General features: G+C 44.9%; 1 protein-coding gene across 17 annotated transcripts in view; it reads right to left on the bottom strand.

Annotated features, from left to right (window-relative positions):
* Positions 1 to 18,339, bottom strand: part of RAP1GAP2 (RAP1 GTPase activating protein 2) — a 693,938-nt gene that overhangs the window by 48,019 nt on the left and 627,580 nt on the right. For all 17 annotated transcript variants that reach the window (XR_012800437.1, XR_012800436.1, XM_075594386.1 and 14 more), the window contains 6 exons: positions 17,752 to 17,805; positions 17,552 to 17,635; positions 9,532 to 9,632; positions 8,717 to 8,846; positions 3,115 to 3,270; positions 550 to 621 (listed from right to left, as the gene is read on the bottom strand). Coding sequence is in view for 15 of the 17 variants with exons in the window: in XM_075594386.1 (XP_075450501.1) it covers positions 550 to 621; positions 3,115 to 3,270; positions 8,717 to 8,846; positions 9,532 to 9,632; positions 17,552 to 17,635; positions 17,752 to 17,805 (597 nt within the window). In the remaining 2 variants the exon portion in view is untranslated. The remainder of the gene's footprint in view (positions 1 to 549; positions 622 to 3,114; positions 3,271 to 8,716; positions 8,847 to 9,531; positions 9,633 to 17,551; positions 17,636 to 17,751; positions 17,806 to 18,339) is intronic.

Below are 18,339 nucleotides of genomic sequence, written 5' to 3'. Positions count from 1 at the left end.
CTTAAAGCAGCATTCCTCGCTGCCCTTTTATATAAAAAAATGTTTTTGTTGGTTTTAATATATGCAGCTCTTGCTCACCTTTAATTAACTAATTACCTAAGCTGGCGAACGATCTGAATGCCTTTGATCGATTGGTGGATATCTTGTTTTGGGGGGCTAAACAAATTGCTGAAAGTGAATTAATCCTTCAGTCAGCGAAATGCAACAGCTACAATACATATTACTTCGGGTAACAATGTCTATTGTTGCAGCTTTCAACTGAGATAGTCTCCTGCTGGGAACACTGCATCATTTTCCTGTCTGTAATCATCTGTTGCAAATGCTATTCCACTGCTGGGGAGAGGACAGCGCTATAGCAACCAAAGGATTCTTAGTACATTCAAACTCACTAAAAAATGGCATGAAGAGTTGGAAAACAAAACAAAAATGCAGTAAGTATTATTTAATACTACAGAACTGATTTATTAAAAAAAAAAACACATACGATGTTGAATGTTTTTCTTCTATAGGGTGTACTTTTGGATAGGTAAATACTGTACAGGTACTTACTTTTTGAAATACTGTTGGGTTTGGCAGAGAAGGCCCAAAAGAAGGGACGTCTTCCCGGGCAGTCACAGATACCTTGAGAAGAACATGAAAATGATAAACTACAGAGCAAATTGCTAAAAAGAGCATAATTGTCCTTAAAGTGACCATTGCAATTAAGAATGCACTCAACTTTGATCCCCTAAAGATGCAGAGCTGTCTTACTTCAGGAGAAGTCAATTACAGGCACAATGCTCTCTCCAATGATTATAGATTGCACCTGATACTTATAATTGGGGTTTGGCTTTAAAATACTACTGTACAGTATATGTAATGAGCAAGTACTATTTGCATGACTAGTGTATACATCTGAATTCTTTAGAATCATTTAGCAACATTTGAAGGTTTTTATTTCCCCCAAAAGTTCTGTTTTTATTCACTATTATTCATACTTGCAAATCTGGTCACTCAAAAGTATGTTATTTCATCTTGCCTTTTACATAGGAGGTTATTTGCAATACCAGGCCGCATTACATTCGAAAGCACCGTTTCTTATTCCTTCTTGAATTGAACTTCCAACGCAGGGGTTTTGAATCTACTCCAAAGTTTCAGAGAGATAATTTAGAGAGGCTGCAAGTAAATGCCTGCTGGGCCAGAAACAGGCAGGATTTACAGTGAAGGAAGGTTATTATATTACACATGGGGACAGGTGACATAAACAGGATATGCAGACGACATAGCTTGTTTGTGACCAACCAGAGATGGAGCTGCCAACTCTTCATTATATTCATTCTGTGTGTTGCACACAGAGAGGTACTTACTATATTCATTTTCCAGCTAGTCTTGAACACACATCTAGTTCAACCATGCACCGCTGGCTGATGCTATACATCCCGTATGGACTGATCTTGGCCCCTTGCAGACACACCAGGACACCCTCCTACTGTCTCTGTAAATTCTCCCCACTTACCACATAGATTGTAAGCTCTTCAGGCCAGGGACTCCCTTTCCTATTGTTACTTTCATGTGTGAAGCGCTTATTCCCACTGTGTTATATTATTGTGATGCGTATTAACGCTGTGAAGCGCAATGTACCTGGATGGCAATATATAAATAAAGATATACATGCATGCCTACTATGCTTAATGTGGTTGTATTACAGTATATTTGTATATATCATGGCCGGTGCATTCTGCACTGTACAGTTGTAGCGTTAATGCTCCCGCTGGCACGTTGTAGCGGGGGGGAGGGGGAGGGCCACACAGTGCCAACAGCAGCCACCACTGTCTCTGCATTACCCGCAAGTGAAAAATGGGCGGGGTACCATGTTATTGCACCCAGCAGCAATAACGCCTGCTACAGCTGTATATTGTATTATACAAGCACGATATATACCTTTCCCAAATAAATGTGTTTGAGTCTTGAGAGTGGCCTGGTCAATGTCACTGGCATTATATCTGACAGTTTTCTCCACCATTGGCCTTGGCCAGGGTTCCCGCTGCACCATTATCCTCATTGAACAAAAGCCTTCCTTCTCATAGTGCTATCCAAGAAGACTTTTGCCTAGTAACCATCATGGGGGGAAAGTTCATGTCCTTTAATAATATTTGCATTGGAATATTGTCTGGATAAAGCCAGCTGCTTCGTGTGAACAATTAACAGCAATACACTGGCCAATCTGTTATTTTAACGACGCCGCCTCACCAGATAGCACATTCTGTATTCATTCATTCATTCAAACTGGCAATTGGAGCTGAATTGCCACCTAATGTAAGTTTGCTTAGAACTGTGAGTTTCCTCTTATCAGCTGTGGTATATTGTTTTATTGCAGAAAAGCTTATTTGCCAACACCCACTGGAGCTACCTGCTCTTAGCCAGGTTTCTTAATAGCTGACATACAGTATATCAATAAAGAGAGAATAGTTAAATGCAGCTTTTTTTCATGTTTGATAAGTGTGGGAAGAATACAGATATCAGGGAACTATATGTTGTACCATTTTGAATCCCAAATGTAACTGTTGCTTTTTGTCTTGTAGCTCTGCGAGGTCTGAATCCTGCCGATTTAACCTGCTGTACAAGTTTATACATTTCGTTTAGTATAAACATTTTGTTTTGGATGCTAAGGAAAGGGGAAACAAGGATTGGCCGAGATGCAGAATTTGATCAATCTAATACAATATGTCACTTGGCATAACTTCTCTTCTAATCTCAACCTGCCACACACGGGGCAAAATACTGCAAATTAATGTAACCCATTCACTGTCAGAGAGGAGTGTAATGCAATGATATTAAGATAAGCCAGATCTTAGCATCAGTTTAAAGGCAGAAATTCTTGATGCATAAATACCGTACAATTCACAGAAACACTTTTCGTGGGATTCACTAAAGTGCGTTAGTAACGATCAGACACTAGCGCACAGAAAGTCCATTTACCTTGAATGGGAGTTTCTGTGCGTTAGTGCCTGAGCGGCACTAATGCAGTTCAGTAAATAACCCCTTTTGTGCACAGAGAGCATTTCAGCAAGGCCATCACATTTCTCAACTTTACCAAGGAAAATAGTGGCTCCGGAGTACTGTCCCGTCCCGTACCTTGTATGTGGTGCAGTCAGTTTCTGGGTTTTCCACTTGCACTACGATGTACGCATGCAGAAAATTGGATGCGATCATGTCCGGGACGAAAGGGGTGTTGTCTTCTTGGAAGATAATGGCCACTATATCATTACCGACGTGTCTTTTCCTTTGCAGCTGGAAAAAAAAATGAAAGTCTTTCAGACAGCCGTACTGGTCTTGGAAACCCTGGTAGAGGATGGAATAAAAGTACCACTTTAGCAGACTCACAATACAAAACTGTATCATTGAACAGTCTCATTTGCTGCAGCTTATGTGCACAGTTAATATCACTGTTTCGCCTGCACCTAGTAGGCAAGATGTGATGATTCTCAGTAGGAACTACTGTACAGAACAGAGCGATATTTAAAACATGGGTTTTGTGTTATTTTTAATCTTTGTTTTGTGATCATTTTTGGAAAGAATTCAAGGAGACATAGCTTAATGGGCTTCGAAGAAAATGTTAATTTCTTCCATTGCCTTCAAACAGATTTTACTCTTATGTTCAAGTCATTTGGGCGTTTTTGGTGCTAGTAATGTTAAAGCCACCATAATATTGTTAATGTAAACCTAGAGAAGTCATATATGCTTTTTTCAGCAGAACTTGTAGATTACACCAGCTGTGCGGCTGGACCAAACTCAACGCTAACATCCTCGCCCTCAAACCTCAGTGGGATCAGTTGTGTGGCTGGACCATAATCCACCCTGAGGCCTTCTCCATCCCACAACGAGCAGCCACTTTACCTTTTATTTCAGCATTGTCCCTTATTCCCTCTAGATTGTAAGCTCTCAAAAGCAGGGCCCTCATTACCTTCTGTATCTGTTTGCTCTTGGTTGACCTTATTTTTATGCCATTCTGTTTATGTACTATATAAAAATCTGTGCCCCCATTGTATCGCACTTCGGAATATGTTGGCACTTTACAAATAAAAAGTAATAAATAATTATAATTCCATCTGTGGATTTAATTCCATCCCCATGTATTACAGAAATCTCAGTCCAAATGCTAAAAAAAATGCATTAAAAAAAAAGTTGAATAAATCCAAGAAAAAATTAATCTGTATTAATCCTTAATTCAATGTCACACACAATCTATATATATATATGTAGTAATATTTACTGCCGGTGGCCGCAGACCAACAGGCTGAAATTTGTGGGCTGTGTGCGACCCCAAAAAGCAGTACATTTTGTGGCCCAGGAGGCTTAAAGTAGTTTTAATCGTCCCGGAGAGTCTAATAGCTGTGCAGAGGAGTCCCAGAGAGAAGCGACCCACTGTTTTATTTTTTCATGCTGTTTTGAAGCAGGTGGTCTCCAGAGGTGAACCCCATTCATTTCAGCTCCGTGGACCCCCTGCTTCCGGAGATGTAGACTTCCATAGGGCGTACCGGTATCCACTCTGGCTGGGGTTCAAAGCTCCCGTGACACACCACGTGGGCCCAGCCGGAGTGGCTACCAGCACACAGTATGGAGATCTATATCTCCAGAAGCAGGGCATTCCCGGATCCCCAACCACGATTGAAAGAGTGCACCTCCCCATTTCAACTTCAGGTGAGCATTAATTGCATTCTCTAAATTATTTAAGGCCTGAGAAACCGGCCTAATATTAACTCAACAACCTATCGTTGCTGCCATAAAAACAGAGTTATAAGGCTCCAGGAAAAACAGACACCAGGAAAATTCTGAGATTTTACAGAGGGACTCCCTGGCCCAATATCTAAAGCAGGAGTGGCCAACTCCAGTCCTTAAGGGACACCAACAGATCAAGTTTTAAGGATATCTCTGCTTCAGCACAGATGGCTCAGTCAACGACTTTTATATAGTCAATGACTGAGCCACTGATTGAGCCACCTGTGCTGAAGCAGGGATATCCTTAAAACCTGACCTGTTGGTGTCCCTTGGGGACTGAAGTTGGCCACCCCTGATCTAAAGGCTGGGAGATCCTCTTGAAGAGTCCTCTCTTCAATTGATGTAACTGACATGTTATGCAGCACCAAAGTGTGACCTCTAGTAGTTGTGACCCTTGTTTAACAGGGCTGTGTTCTCTTGTATTAAAGCATCATACCACTACTTTGTGAATGTACTTCAGCACTTAAACCACTGGACCAAAGCACTCATATGGTCACAGGACTCAAACACTCAATCCCTGGACCAGTAACAGTATACAGTATACTGTATGCCCAATAATTATGGTGGGGGATATCCACATTGACATGATACTATGACTGGTCTAGCTATTGTTGAGTTCTGGGAGTACTGTGCTGTATACTGTATGAAGTTACTGAAGAAGGCATCCCGCTTGATTAGGAAAAGGCTACTCTCCAGTATATGTATCTATCCATCAGTCTGCAGTGTTTTTTTTATTATATTGCAAACAGGTAAGAGCACTGGATTTCTGTGTGTCTTAGTGCATTGTTGGGACAACCTTCTCAGGTCTCCAACCCTATCATGTTAATGGATACCATCTGTCTAGCTCAGTTGTAGCCAACTTCAGTCCTCAAGAGCTACCAGCAGGTCAGGTTTCCAGAATATCCTGTGTTGAAGCAGGGATATACTGCAAACCTGACCTGTTAGCTCTTGAGTACTGGAGTTGGCTACCTCTGATCTAGCTCTTCCTGATGTGTCAAACATACAAACATAGCTAGAACATCTATTTCAAACAACTCTGCTTGTCACTTTAATACAAGCCACTAAAAGATAGTGGATTTATCATGTAGTATTAGTGTTACGGCCACATGTGGATACCAAAGAGCAAGGTTATCATAATGGATCGATTCTCCCCATACATTTATGGAAGCACACTGTGCACAGGCTAATGCCCAAAGAGCACAGTCAAATTATACAGCAAAGTAGCAAGTATATCACATTAAAAGCCGCTTTCACAGCCAGATAGAAAAGCAATGTATTTCAGGTCCTTCTTGAGCAGATATTGGGTTATAAAGCCTACAATTAAACCAAACCTTTAATTTTATTTGTAACCCTGAACGAAAGTGAAATGTCAGTCCCTGTGATTTTTTATCAATATATTCTTTTGTGTAGTTAAATTACAGCGTCAATCTTATCTGTTCTGTATTTAAATTACTGACATCTGGTGTTCTATTGCAGACACAGAGATAGTGAAATAGTACTGCACACGGAGCTGCCATTTTCAAATTGGTAAAGTAATGTCACTTATTAAGAAACAGTTCAAAATCCAACAAAAACAAAATGCAAATATGTTGATAAATAATATGGGGAAGTTTCCTCCAATAGGAAGTAATCAGATTGTAACTTGAATAGTAATACTCCACTATATAAAATCAAAACTATAATTAAGGGCATCGAAAGTGTTTTGCTCTTAAAAGTGTTCTGTGCATGCATTACGGGACCGTTTATTAGAGTTTATTTGTCTTTGTTTATTATTCACTCAAATGTTTTTATACCTTCAAAGATTGTTGGGTTTTTTTGGGGTTTTTTTTTAGTAGTCAGTTTAAGCTCCTTCTTGCCTCAAACCACTCAATCCACTCAGTGATACCTTAATTCTTGTGCTACTGTAATAAACACTTTCAGCGACTATACATAAACATTTTAAATGTTCTAAACTGCATCTATGCAAATTCAGTTTAGGCTTCTCTGGTTCTCATACAGTCCCAGATTGCAGAGGAATCCACTTTCTAGTGTGTGTGAAAAATGCCTTGAGGCTGAACATATGTACTATAAAAATAGATTATGGGCAACTCTGCTGTACATAATTTTGTGTTTTTATGTATGGGATGAGTCACCAGAATATCAATAAGGAGCAGTTGTCTGTGTGTCTATATCACGGGTGGCCAACCCACGGGCTACTTTCGGCCCTTTCGGGCTTTATATGTGGCCCTTGAAGTGTAGGAAGGTATATATGAGTTGGAAAAAAAACCTCGCTGAAGTATCATAGAGATTGAAGAGTAGACGCCAGAGCGCCTCCTAACCGGCTCCTATGGACTAGCAGCCCCTGGTTGAGTATACACCCTGCCTGCTGAGAGATCCATGTGGTGCAGGCTGTGGAGACAGGAGAGCAATGTAGAGACAATCACTCCAACTAGACCCCTGTCACCCCAACTCCCCCCGTCATCCCCTTTCCCCCAACTCCCCCCGTCATCCCCTTTCCCCCAACTCCCCCCGTCATCCCCTTTCCCCCAACTGCCTCCCGTCACTCAAACCACAATCCCCCGTCACAAAAACCACACACCCCATCACGCAAACCTCCCGCCTGTCGCACAAACCACACGCCCCCGTCGCACAATCCGCACTCCCCATAATTCAAACCGCACGCCCGTCAATCAAACCACACGCCCCCATCGCACGCCCCTGTCACACAAACTGCACGCCCTGTCACTCAAACATACGCCCCCGTCACACAAACCACACGCCCCCGTCACACAATCCGCACGCCCCGTAACTCAAACCGCATGTCCGTCACTAAAACCACACGCCCCCATCGCACAAACCACATGCCCCCGTCACACAATCCGCACGCCCCGTAAATCAAACCGCATGTCCGTCACTAAAACCACACGCCCCATCACACAAACCGCACGCCCCGTTACTCAAAACGCACGCCCCCGTCACTCAAAACGCACACCCACGTCACTCAAAACGCACACCCACGTCACTCAAAACGCACGCCCCCGTCACACAAACCACACGCCCCGTCACTCAAACCGCACCCCCCGTCACACAAACCACACGCCGCATCACACAAACCACACGCCGCGTCACACAAACTGCACGCCCCATCACACAAACCGCACGCCCCGTTACTCAAAACGCACGCCCCCGTCACTCAAAACGCACACCCACGTCACTCAAAACGCATGCCCCCGTCACACAAACCGCACGCCCCGTCACTCAAACCGCACCCCCCGTCACTCAAACCGCACGCCCCATGACACAAACCGCACGCCCCCATCACTCCAACTGCCCTTTCGTCATTTCAACTGCCCCTATTACCCCATCTGCCTCCCGATCACCACATCGGCCTCTCCCATCACCCTATCTGCCTCCCCTGTTCCCCCATCTGTCTCCCCTGTCCAGCCAACTGCCATTTACCCATATGTCACCCCCCATGTTACCCCCTACTCACCTCCCACTTGTACTCTGTGTCCGGTTATTCCCTGTGTCAGTGTGTAATGCCGCTGGCTACACAATCTGGGTTGGTGTATAGTGGGAGTATACAGTAACCTGACGGCACTATACACTGACACAGAGTATGTAGCCAGCGACACTGCACACTGACAGAGCATAACCTGACTGTATCAGTATATAGTGCCGTCAGGTTATGCTCAATGTATACAGGTAATAATTTATATATATTTTTTACTTTTTATTGTCGCCCTTAGACAATGGCACTAGTAAATTCTGACTCCAACTCACAGTCAGGTTGGCCACCCCTGGTCTTGATGCTTGCAAGATACCTCTTCAATGGAAATGCAGGCTTATCCTGGATAGTTGTCTGCACCCCACTCCAATGCATTACCATCTTAACATATCTTTTTACCCTATCTCTGCTTTTCATTGGAGTTAAATGCCTTCAAGTAGAAATGATAAAAGGTACATTGCTGCTACTCACCTGCTGTGTGTCTCCTTCAGTAAATGGAAGCTTGGTTGACACGTGAAACATGATCTCCTTGTCTCTGAACACTGTGTAAATGGACTCTGTACCAGTCTGTCCATGTGCCACATCCAGCCCTCCTCGGAACCTGGAAAATATAAAGCGACTCTGATAGGAGTAATACCTCCATGTTCAAAAACAGAATGTACAGTCTGCACTACTGACTTACTATTACTAGTGCCGATCTCTCTATCTAAAGAAGGGTATTGTACTGGCTCACGATTGGCACATAAAGGTATGCCTTAACCAAGGGATGGTCTATGTGTTAACTATATGTATAACAATGTTACAGATGGAATTTCTAAGTGTTGAAAATCTATACTGTTGGCCATTTGTAAACAGCTTATATACTTTTTTGAGTGTGTCTAGTAACTTTATTCTCTAATTGTCTTACAGGTGTCGTAAAGACAAAAGAGATATATTGTATAGTCAATCAAATCTTTATTCCCAAGCATCTCCTTGATTGACCAGAAAGAAAGAGAAAATACAGGGACCATAAAAATTGTCCCTTCGAAAACAGCATGTTATGGTTCCAGAAACAGAACAGACAGTATATATAGTTGAATGCATGGATTTATAAAAATCAGTTAAATCTGGGGTTTCTGGACCCCCAAAAATTAGAATTTTTAGTACTGATATTTCTGATCAGTGAGACTATGATAAAAACTGTTTGACTCCAAATCAGTTTGACTCACAGAAAATCAGTAAGAATGGACATAACTAAGTACAGCATGTTTCTTTTCACGTTCCCCAGTAAACTGTTTCTAACTCACCCTTTGAAGTCCTGGAGTAAGATTGTGTCTCCCAGTAAATTCATAAACTCTTTAAATGCTGCACTCTCTTCATTATTGCCAAACAATTCTTCCTCCAATGTCTATAAAAAAAAAGAAGAGAAATAACAATACAAAGTTGGTATATCACTCTTGTGACACGGGGTAAAAAGTCATTCGAGTCAGATCAGAACATGAGGAACATATTCAGTTGTATCCTTACCTGTGGGTGATAATACAAGATGGTGGCCTAACTCCTAATTGCTTTAAAGAAGAAGGATTGGTCTAGCGATGACATGGTCTATGAAACCTGATTTGAAACCCATTTCCAGCTTATTGTGAATTTAGGCTTTATTATCCTCTGTCTCTATTACCAGAAATTAGTGTACGCTCTTTAAACCAGATAATAATTGTATCTGTAAATTCCATTTCCATTTCTGTGTACCTTGTCATTTCCATACTACAGTATATTAAACTATTCTTCGTCTATTAAATATGGAATTACTGTGTACTTGATTACTGGTCTTATTGTGATGTATCTAAATTCTATTAGGGTCCCACTGTGGATTTCTGACCTTTCACTGACCAAAGAGAGGAATCATTTCTGTTGAGAACTGAGGAGAACCCAAGAGAAAACTTGCATCATGGTAGCTTTGGTGAAGACCAAGGAAAACACAGAAATTATTTCAGAACTCTGTCTTCAAGCTCAGTATGACTGTATGTAAAGAGTCATTTTTCTCTATTAGTTCAGAGCACCTGTACCGTGGTCAATCTTTTGCAAAGTTGTAGGTGGTCCCAAGCAACAAGGTGACCATCGACATATGCAGCACATCACAGTTCATTTGTACTCTTCTTTACCAGTTAAAATGAGTGAACATTTTGTTTCTTCAGTTCTTCTAATATTTTAATTGGACTATTCTCTATTCCGCTTGACAGATCAGATGGCTTCTCTACACTGGTTTCTTTTGATCTGGATTATGTGTTAACAAAAAAATATATATGTAACACTTTTTCCCCCACCCTATGGGAGATGTGGGGGCTACTGAGTGTATGTGGTGCTTTACCTGTGGCTCACAGGAGCCCTGAACCTCCACTGTTGGGAGCCTGGGGTGTACCTGGATCATCTGGTGACAGAGCCTCCACCTGCGAGGGATCCTGACAGTGCCGGATAACCCCTTCACAGGACCCACAGCGTATATAATAAAGGTTTACTGACATGCAAATGGTAACACATATAACTCGCACGGCCTTACACAAACACTGTATTCCACTGTCCAACTACTTAGCCCACAACCAGATAGGAGTGTCAGGATCAGCGTAAGCTAGAACAGGCGCCTCCGTTAGGCTTTTCTTTAGGCCAATGAACACCTTATCGCAGGCGGACGTCCACTTGTCTTCAAACGGTAGTCGGGCGGAGGTGGCCTTCCGCCTTGTATCCTCTGGGTATTTCTTGAGAAGGTTATTGAGGATCTTCGCTTTACTCGAATATCCCTCCACAAAGTGGCGATAGTATCCGCAGAATCCTAAGAAGGAGTGTAGCTACATGACGTTTTCTGGTCTCGGCCAGTTCACCATGGCTTCAACTTTGGCGGGGTTGGTAGCTATTCCATCCACGGATACTATGTGTCCCACGCAGGTCACTGATGTGCGGCAGAACAGGCATTTGTCCAGGGACAACTTCAAGCCTTCTTTGCCCAGCCTGTGCAGCACTTTTAGCAGACGTTCCTCATGCTCCTCCAGAGTCTTGCCGAAGACGATGATATCGTCCAGGTAGACTAAGCATTCCTGTGGGTTCCTGTGTTCTCCATCAAACGCTGGAATGTGACTGGGGCACCACAAGTGCCTTGGGGCATGCGGGTGAATTGGTAGAAGCCAAGGGGACATAAGAATTGTGTCTTCTCTGTTTTTTCTGCATTCATTGGTACCTGGTAGTACCCAGATCTCAGGTCCAGTACACCGAACCACTGGCTTCCCGACAGCACGTTGATAATTTCTTCAATCCGCGGAAGAGTGCTCTGTCAGGTACGGTGCGGTTATAGTCTACACATAATCGGACAGATCCATTCTTCTTTCGCACCACCATGATCGGTGACATGTAGGGGCTATGGGACTCTACTACAATGCCTGCCATCTCCATTTCTTGTAAGACATCTCTCACCTCCTCCACATCTCTGGGAGCGATGCGCCGGGAACACTCCAGGAAAGGTATGGTATCACTTAGCCGGATGGTGTGTTGGGCATTTCGGCTACACCCCACGTCCATTTCGCCCTTGGAGAACACGTCCCAGCGTTGTTCCAACTTGGCCGTTAGCCGATCCCTCCACTTGGCAGGCAGGGTTGATACCCCGAAGTCGAATGCCAGCCCAGGGTGATCTTGCACAGCAGCAGTGTTCACTTGGGCGGCCGTCGTCTTGACGGGGGTGACTGGGTAGATTCGACCCAGCCTCTGACTATGATCGAAAGGCATGGGGTAAGGGGAGATATTCTGGATGAACACCTTTGTCCACTCCAGAATTTTGGACTTCCACTCCCGTACCTCTGGCACGAGCTTGTAGCCTCGGTTGACGTCGTCTTCGAGCGTAATCTCCAGGGAGAAGTACTGATAAGCCTCATCATGGCCCGGGTAGCAGCACACTGTGCCCATGCACTTCACTCCCCCTGGTGGAATCTCAGTTAACCCCGCTTGGAGGTTGAAGAGGTCCCCATACCCATCTTGGGCCGATATTTTGCAGCACTCTTCCCTTAGTACTGGGTGGATTTGTAGGGCAGACAGGGGTAGTTCGTCGGCCTCTTGCAGGTATGCTCGGATCACCGCCCGCACCACATAGGCATTGGTTACCAAGATGATTTGGAGCTGGAATGTTTGTGGGGTTCGGGGCATATCAGAGCCTCCACATCCATGGTGTGAGACTTGCCGTGTTCAGCTGCGGTATCTCCAGGCGAACCTTCACCACGCCGTCGATGGGGTAGTTCTCATTGCTGAGTCCCCACAACTTCATCTGTCCACCGACAGCAAGGGCGGGTGCTTAAGATGTTGGTCGCAGAAAGGGCGGTATATAATTGTCACTTGGGACCGGGTGGCCAGCAACGCAGATGCATATATGCCGTCGACGAGGACACGATGATTGCGGCCGGTCCCACATGACTGTAAGCGTCCGATGGGGATGTTTCATCTGGGCTTGGCACTGGTGTGCTTCCCACGGACTTAGAGGGTGTCTCGATCGGTTGCGCCGTGAGGGTCATGAGGGTTGGATCTTTTTGTCTGTGGACAGATTTTAGAGAAATGACCGGACTGGCCACAATTAAAGCAGCGAGTATCACGGTTGGTGTCAAGCCGGAATTAAGAGCCGAACTCCTAGACGCCCTGGTGGCGGGACAGATGTCATTAGAGGAGAGGTATCTTGAACACTTTCTTTCTCTTTAGGCTTCTGAACTGATGCTCCTTTGTCCTCTTCCTTGCGATTCTCCTTGGCGGAAGTAGCAGGCCTTTCCCCTTTGACAGAGTCACGAGGCAGTTTGGACAAATTAACTCGTAAGATACCCTCTTGGGCTTGTACTCTATCCATCAGGTCTTCAAAATTGAGAGACTGTTACGGAGAGAGGGTGCAACTGATTCGTATGGCAACCGGGTGCATAGGCAAGGCGCCCTACAGAAGTTGCTGGATTCGATGACCGTCGGCTTCGGACGCTGGGATAATCTTTTTCACCAGGGGCCATAGGACCAAGTGGATCCATCGGAGGAACTCCAACACATCTTCTCCCTCGGCTTGCGTTAGTGTATGGAAACCGGGCCAGTAGAGATATGGCATCGTCCAGAATGCCATAGGTCCTGGTTAGAGCCTGTATTAGCGCTTGTGCGTCAGAGTTGGGGCAACACTCATTGTAGAATCGTACCATATGAGCAGCTGTAGGCTGCAGGCACTCTATGATTTGCAGTCGCTTTACGGCGTCGGAGCAGGACCACTCAGGGAGCCCTTGCATCGCATGATCCCTCCATTCTTCCAACTCTACCTCTCCTAAGGGCGGAGGCTGGGTCCCCGAGAAAGCCTTTAGCTTGCGATATTTTTAGGACTGAGAGGACTGTGTCAGGGCTTCCACCAGTTGAGGTAGAGTTAGTCCCAATATTGAGTTCCCTGTGGACAGGTGGCTGTGAGGTTCTGGCTTTAGACTAGAGGTGGGTTCTATACTGGCCCTGTACTCTCTGGGGGTGTAGAATGGTTGTGGGGGCTCGGCTCGGCAGGGTGCCTCCAGCGTGGTCCCAAAACTGAAAATCACCCTGGGTAGGAGGGGATCTGAGTAGAGCAGCGAGTACCCTGTGAGCAGGGCATTGCACTTCCCAGGGGTGTAGGATGGATGCAGAGTTCCCGCGGGATATGGCACATCGGTGGGATTCTGGGACTGGAAGTCACATGGGGTGGTAATAGTTTTGGGAAGATTACCGGGCAGCCTAGGGGCAGGGTCCCCGGAAAGTGTAGGGCCCAGGGAGTGTCTTCCTCATGTACCTCGTGGCTTGTCGCCATGATGAGGATTTTCCTGCGGAAAGTGGGGTCTCACTTTCAGCCTATTTGCCAGATGTTAGCAAAACCCGGCAAGGACCTGAGTCTGCCCAGAACTTCTCGAGGGGGGTGTCAAATGGCACATCCCCCACCGTGACCACGTGGTGGGGAGACTCGTTGAGCTCCAGGGCCCAGTCACGGACCTTTTGCTTTGAAGGAGAGAACATGGTGTATCTTCCTTGTAATTTGCACTACTGAGTCAGGCACCCCAGGCCTCAATCTCAGCAGCACCTCCAATTGTAGCACTGTTTCCCCCACCCCATGGGAGATGTAGCGGCTACAGAGTGTATGTGGTGCTTTACCTGCGGCTCACAGGAGGCCTGAACCTCCACTGATGGGAGCCGGTGGTGTACCTGAATCAACTGGTGACCACGCCTCCACCTGCGAGGGATCCTGACAGCGCCGGATAACCGCTTCACAGGACCAAATGCAATAAGTACACACAGCGTTTATAATAACAGGTTTACTGACATGCAAATGGTAACACATATAACTCAGGCCTCGCACAGCCTTTCCACACACCATATTCCACTGTCCAAATACTTAGTCCACACCCGTGAGAGTGTCCCCAATGTACTGAGGTGCCCTGGGCACCTACCCCAACCTGGTGTCCACAGTAACTAACCCACCCAGAAGTGTGTGACAGCGCTGCCCACAATAAGTGTTATAGTTGGTGCACTTGTAGATGGTGTGATACCTGCCGGGTGCTCCAACACCCGGTAGCGCCAATGGAGACATTGGTCCGTCCAGTCCCATGTCGTCACCGTCAGCGATGAGTCTGCCTCCACGTGGGGTGGTATCCAGATGGAGGGTCCCACCTTAACTGTCTCTACATGCGGTGGTGGTCTGGTCCCAGACCACAGGCAGCTGATGCTGCGTGGTGTCTTCAGCTGTGTCCCTGACACTGATCAGCTAATGGGACAGTGTCCCTGTCTAAGGGGCCTGTTCCTGTAGCAGCCTCAAGCTTACAGGGGAGTTGGGGCCTATCTGTGGCCTAATAGGCAGTCTCTGGCCTAGTGCAGTGGCCACAGATACCCTGCACATACACCTTTATCCTTCAGTGTCCCAGCTCCGACTGGCGTGGCACGCAGTGCGCCAAATGTATCAATGTGAGAGCAGGGGAATCCGGCCAGCAGCCCCTGTACCTTCTGGGTTCTGTAGTTTCCATGCAGAGTTTCCCTGACATAGCTGCCGCTTTTCCAGATCATTGCGCATGCGTGAAAGCCCTATTACTGGCTGTCACAACTCTGAGACCAATGCGCATGCGCGAGACCTTACTGCGCATGTGTGGGGAGTCCCAAGATGGCCGCCACCTGCACCGAGGAGCTCCGGCGACCGGAACGCCCAGCTACCACCCGCAGCGCTCCGGGCACAACTCCCCGACTGACCAGCGGGTCCAACTCGGGGTCTGGCGGCACCCACACCAGACGCAGTCTTCCGCGCTGCAGCAGAGGTAGGAGGACAGCCAAAAAGGACCCTGGGGGGACCTGCCTACATATATATAATATAATATATTTGATAATAAATTTGTATCTGTGTAGCACCTTCCATTTAAGTGCTTAGCATTTAAACTTCAGAGGCATTCTTGTAGGTACCTCTATGATTGAATCCAGCCAGCACATTTCTGGTGCTCCTGTCTGCCTGGCAGGTTGCAAAGGAGACAGAGGAAAAAGGAATAATGATAATATTACTCAATTAACGGTGGGCAAGATGAGGCTCATGATGATAAAATGATTTGCTCAGTGAGTCAAATTAAATTCTCGAGTGAAACCCACAAGCTTGGTATTTACTGTGGCTGGTAACAAAGCTAGGACAAATTATACAGCGGCAAAAGTCAGCAGCATATGTCCCTTTTGTTCTCTATTCCTATTCTTATTTATGAAATGAACATGAACAGGTGGGAGTCTTATTGGAACATGCATAAAAAGATGTAGCCAGTCTCATTGTTCCTAGTGATAACACAACATACACAGAACATCACAGAGTCTCCTTAGGATTCAGTGGCAGTGCAGAACAGACTATCACCACATATCCCATCAAGGGGACAATGGAGCCTCCTACATATTTTTATGGATATTTAAGCAACGATACAGAACATTTAAAGCACATTAACATCTCAGATAGGTGCCCAAACCTGCCTTACCCTATATTCTGGATGCATGAAGTGCTTCTACAGCAATAAGGAATTACGGGTAATAATGTCTAGTGCATCCCTTTTTGCTTCTTATCCATACAGATCCCTTCTTAGGCACTTTAACGTGGATCCCTTATGGATATTTAATTCATTCCATGGCCCCTTAGTACCATCACCCTTTAATGTCTGGTGCCTGCCAGAATGTTCAGTGACAAATTAGTGGATTCATTACTCTCTTGTCTTTCATATTCTGAACTCTTTGTCTAATTACAACATTTCCATTACACACATGGCTTCTTAGTCTAATTCTTTCACAGAGCAAATCATCTTGTTGAAACTTACTGAGGATCAAGAACAACTGATGTACAAATATTGCCTGATAACAGAAAATGATTCAACTCAATTGCACTGTCTCTACAATCATTAAGGCTTCATGTGCTGTATGTCACCTTATTCTTCTGTTGTTCCTTAACCTTTTACCTTCAATCTTTATGGTATAAATATGACATTTAATTTGACAAAGCTCATTACTTGTATTCAAAAGACATGTTTTAGGTGATTTTTCAGTCCATATGTATGTTTAATTAATACCTCATGGTCAGAGATTTTAGTCTTGCACCCCTTAAATGCTATAATGTTAGCAATATACTTGCGTTTAAAGTACCGGTGCTCCGTGGTTCAGGAAAAAACCTGGTGTATTCTCAGGATACATGCAAGTAAGAAGAGGATCCAGGGCATTTCGGATTTGCAAAAAAGAATTTATTCTCTTAGTGGCACGCACAACGTTTCGAACTTCAATCAGTTCTTTATCAAGTGACTGGCACTTAGTCCACTAAGAGAATAAATTATTTCTTGCAAATCCGAAATGCCCTGGATCCTCTACTTACTTAATTAATACCTCAGACATATAGTATCTGCATTATAATATTAGAATATGATTGGGTTGTGACTAAGAGGAGGGAAGGGTAGATGTAACTGGTTGATGAACCAATGCCTACGGCCTGTTAGAATTCTTAACCGTAGGCTAATACAAGCCAAACCCTTTGGCTGACATCTTTGCAATGAAGGAAACAGCAAAGTATTTCACAGACAAGGTTTATAAGTTAGATAACAATTGATTGCAGCCTCTAATTCCTTATCCGATTGCAAATATATCACTCGTATATTTGTATTGCTTTAAACATGAAATCATATCTTTGTTTGTCTGCGGAACTAGCACCGATGCTTCCTGGCCTGGGAATAAAAGGGTGCTGGTTTATTAAGACTGCACATATCGGAATAGGACATTTGGTTGCGGCCAAGTCTCTGCCGGCGTTTGGTGGCAGTGACTTACCTGCTTGAATTTTTGATATATGACTCCAAACTTGAATGTATTGTTGATTTCATGTTCATCATAGGCAACAATCATATGGGAAGCCTGGAACAAATATAAACATGGTAGGGTTTGACAACTATCATACACAGCTTAATGTCGATGCTTTGTGAAACTGTGGCAGGTGTGAATAAATGTCATATTCCCAAAATTCACCTTACCTTGGGGTATAGAACAGGATTAAATTTCAGTCCAGTTGCATCATCACATAATGCCTACAGGGACAAACAAGTAGATTAAAGACATCAGAGAAAAATAAATACACCGAATGTCCGCATTGATCGTGAATTATGGGCAATTGACAAATACAAATAGTGAGTGGAAAGTTGGTGAAAACCTGTTGTTGATGTTGCTAGAATAAAAACAAAGTTATGTGAAGAATACACTTAATGGGCCACCACAGGTACTCTCTGTTAATAAGCACTGGTTATTATGTGTTCTATTGAAGTGAAACTTCTTTGCAGGCACCTAGTACATTTTCATAGGACAAAACTCTTTAGTGGAGATGAAGATGTATAACGGAAGTGACGAAATGGTCGGTGCTGCCCGCGCATGCACAGAAGTGGCCACTGCACCCCCCGCGCATGCACAGAAACAGCCAGCACCGCCTACGCATGTGCAGAAGTTGCCAGAGTCATCTGCACATGCGCAGACGCAGCAAGAACTGCCTGCACATGCGCAGAAGCAGCCAGAGCTGCTTGCGCATGTGCAGAAGCGCCCGTCAACACCTGCGCATGCGCAAAAGCACT

This window comes from Ascaphus truei, chromosome 3 (assembly GCF_040206685.1).
Source record: "Ascaphus truei isolate aAscTru1 chromosome 3, aAscTru1.hap1, whole genome shotgun sequence".
Lineage (NCBI taxonomy): Eukaryota > Metazoa > Chordata > Amphibia > Anura > Ascaphidae > Ascaphus > Ascaphus truei.
The sequence above is the reverse complement of the archived record's forward strand: the minus strand, read 5'-3'. Positions and strand labels throughout refer to the sequence as shown.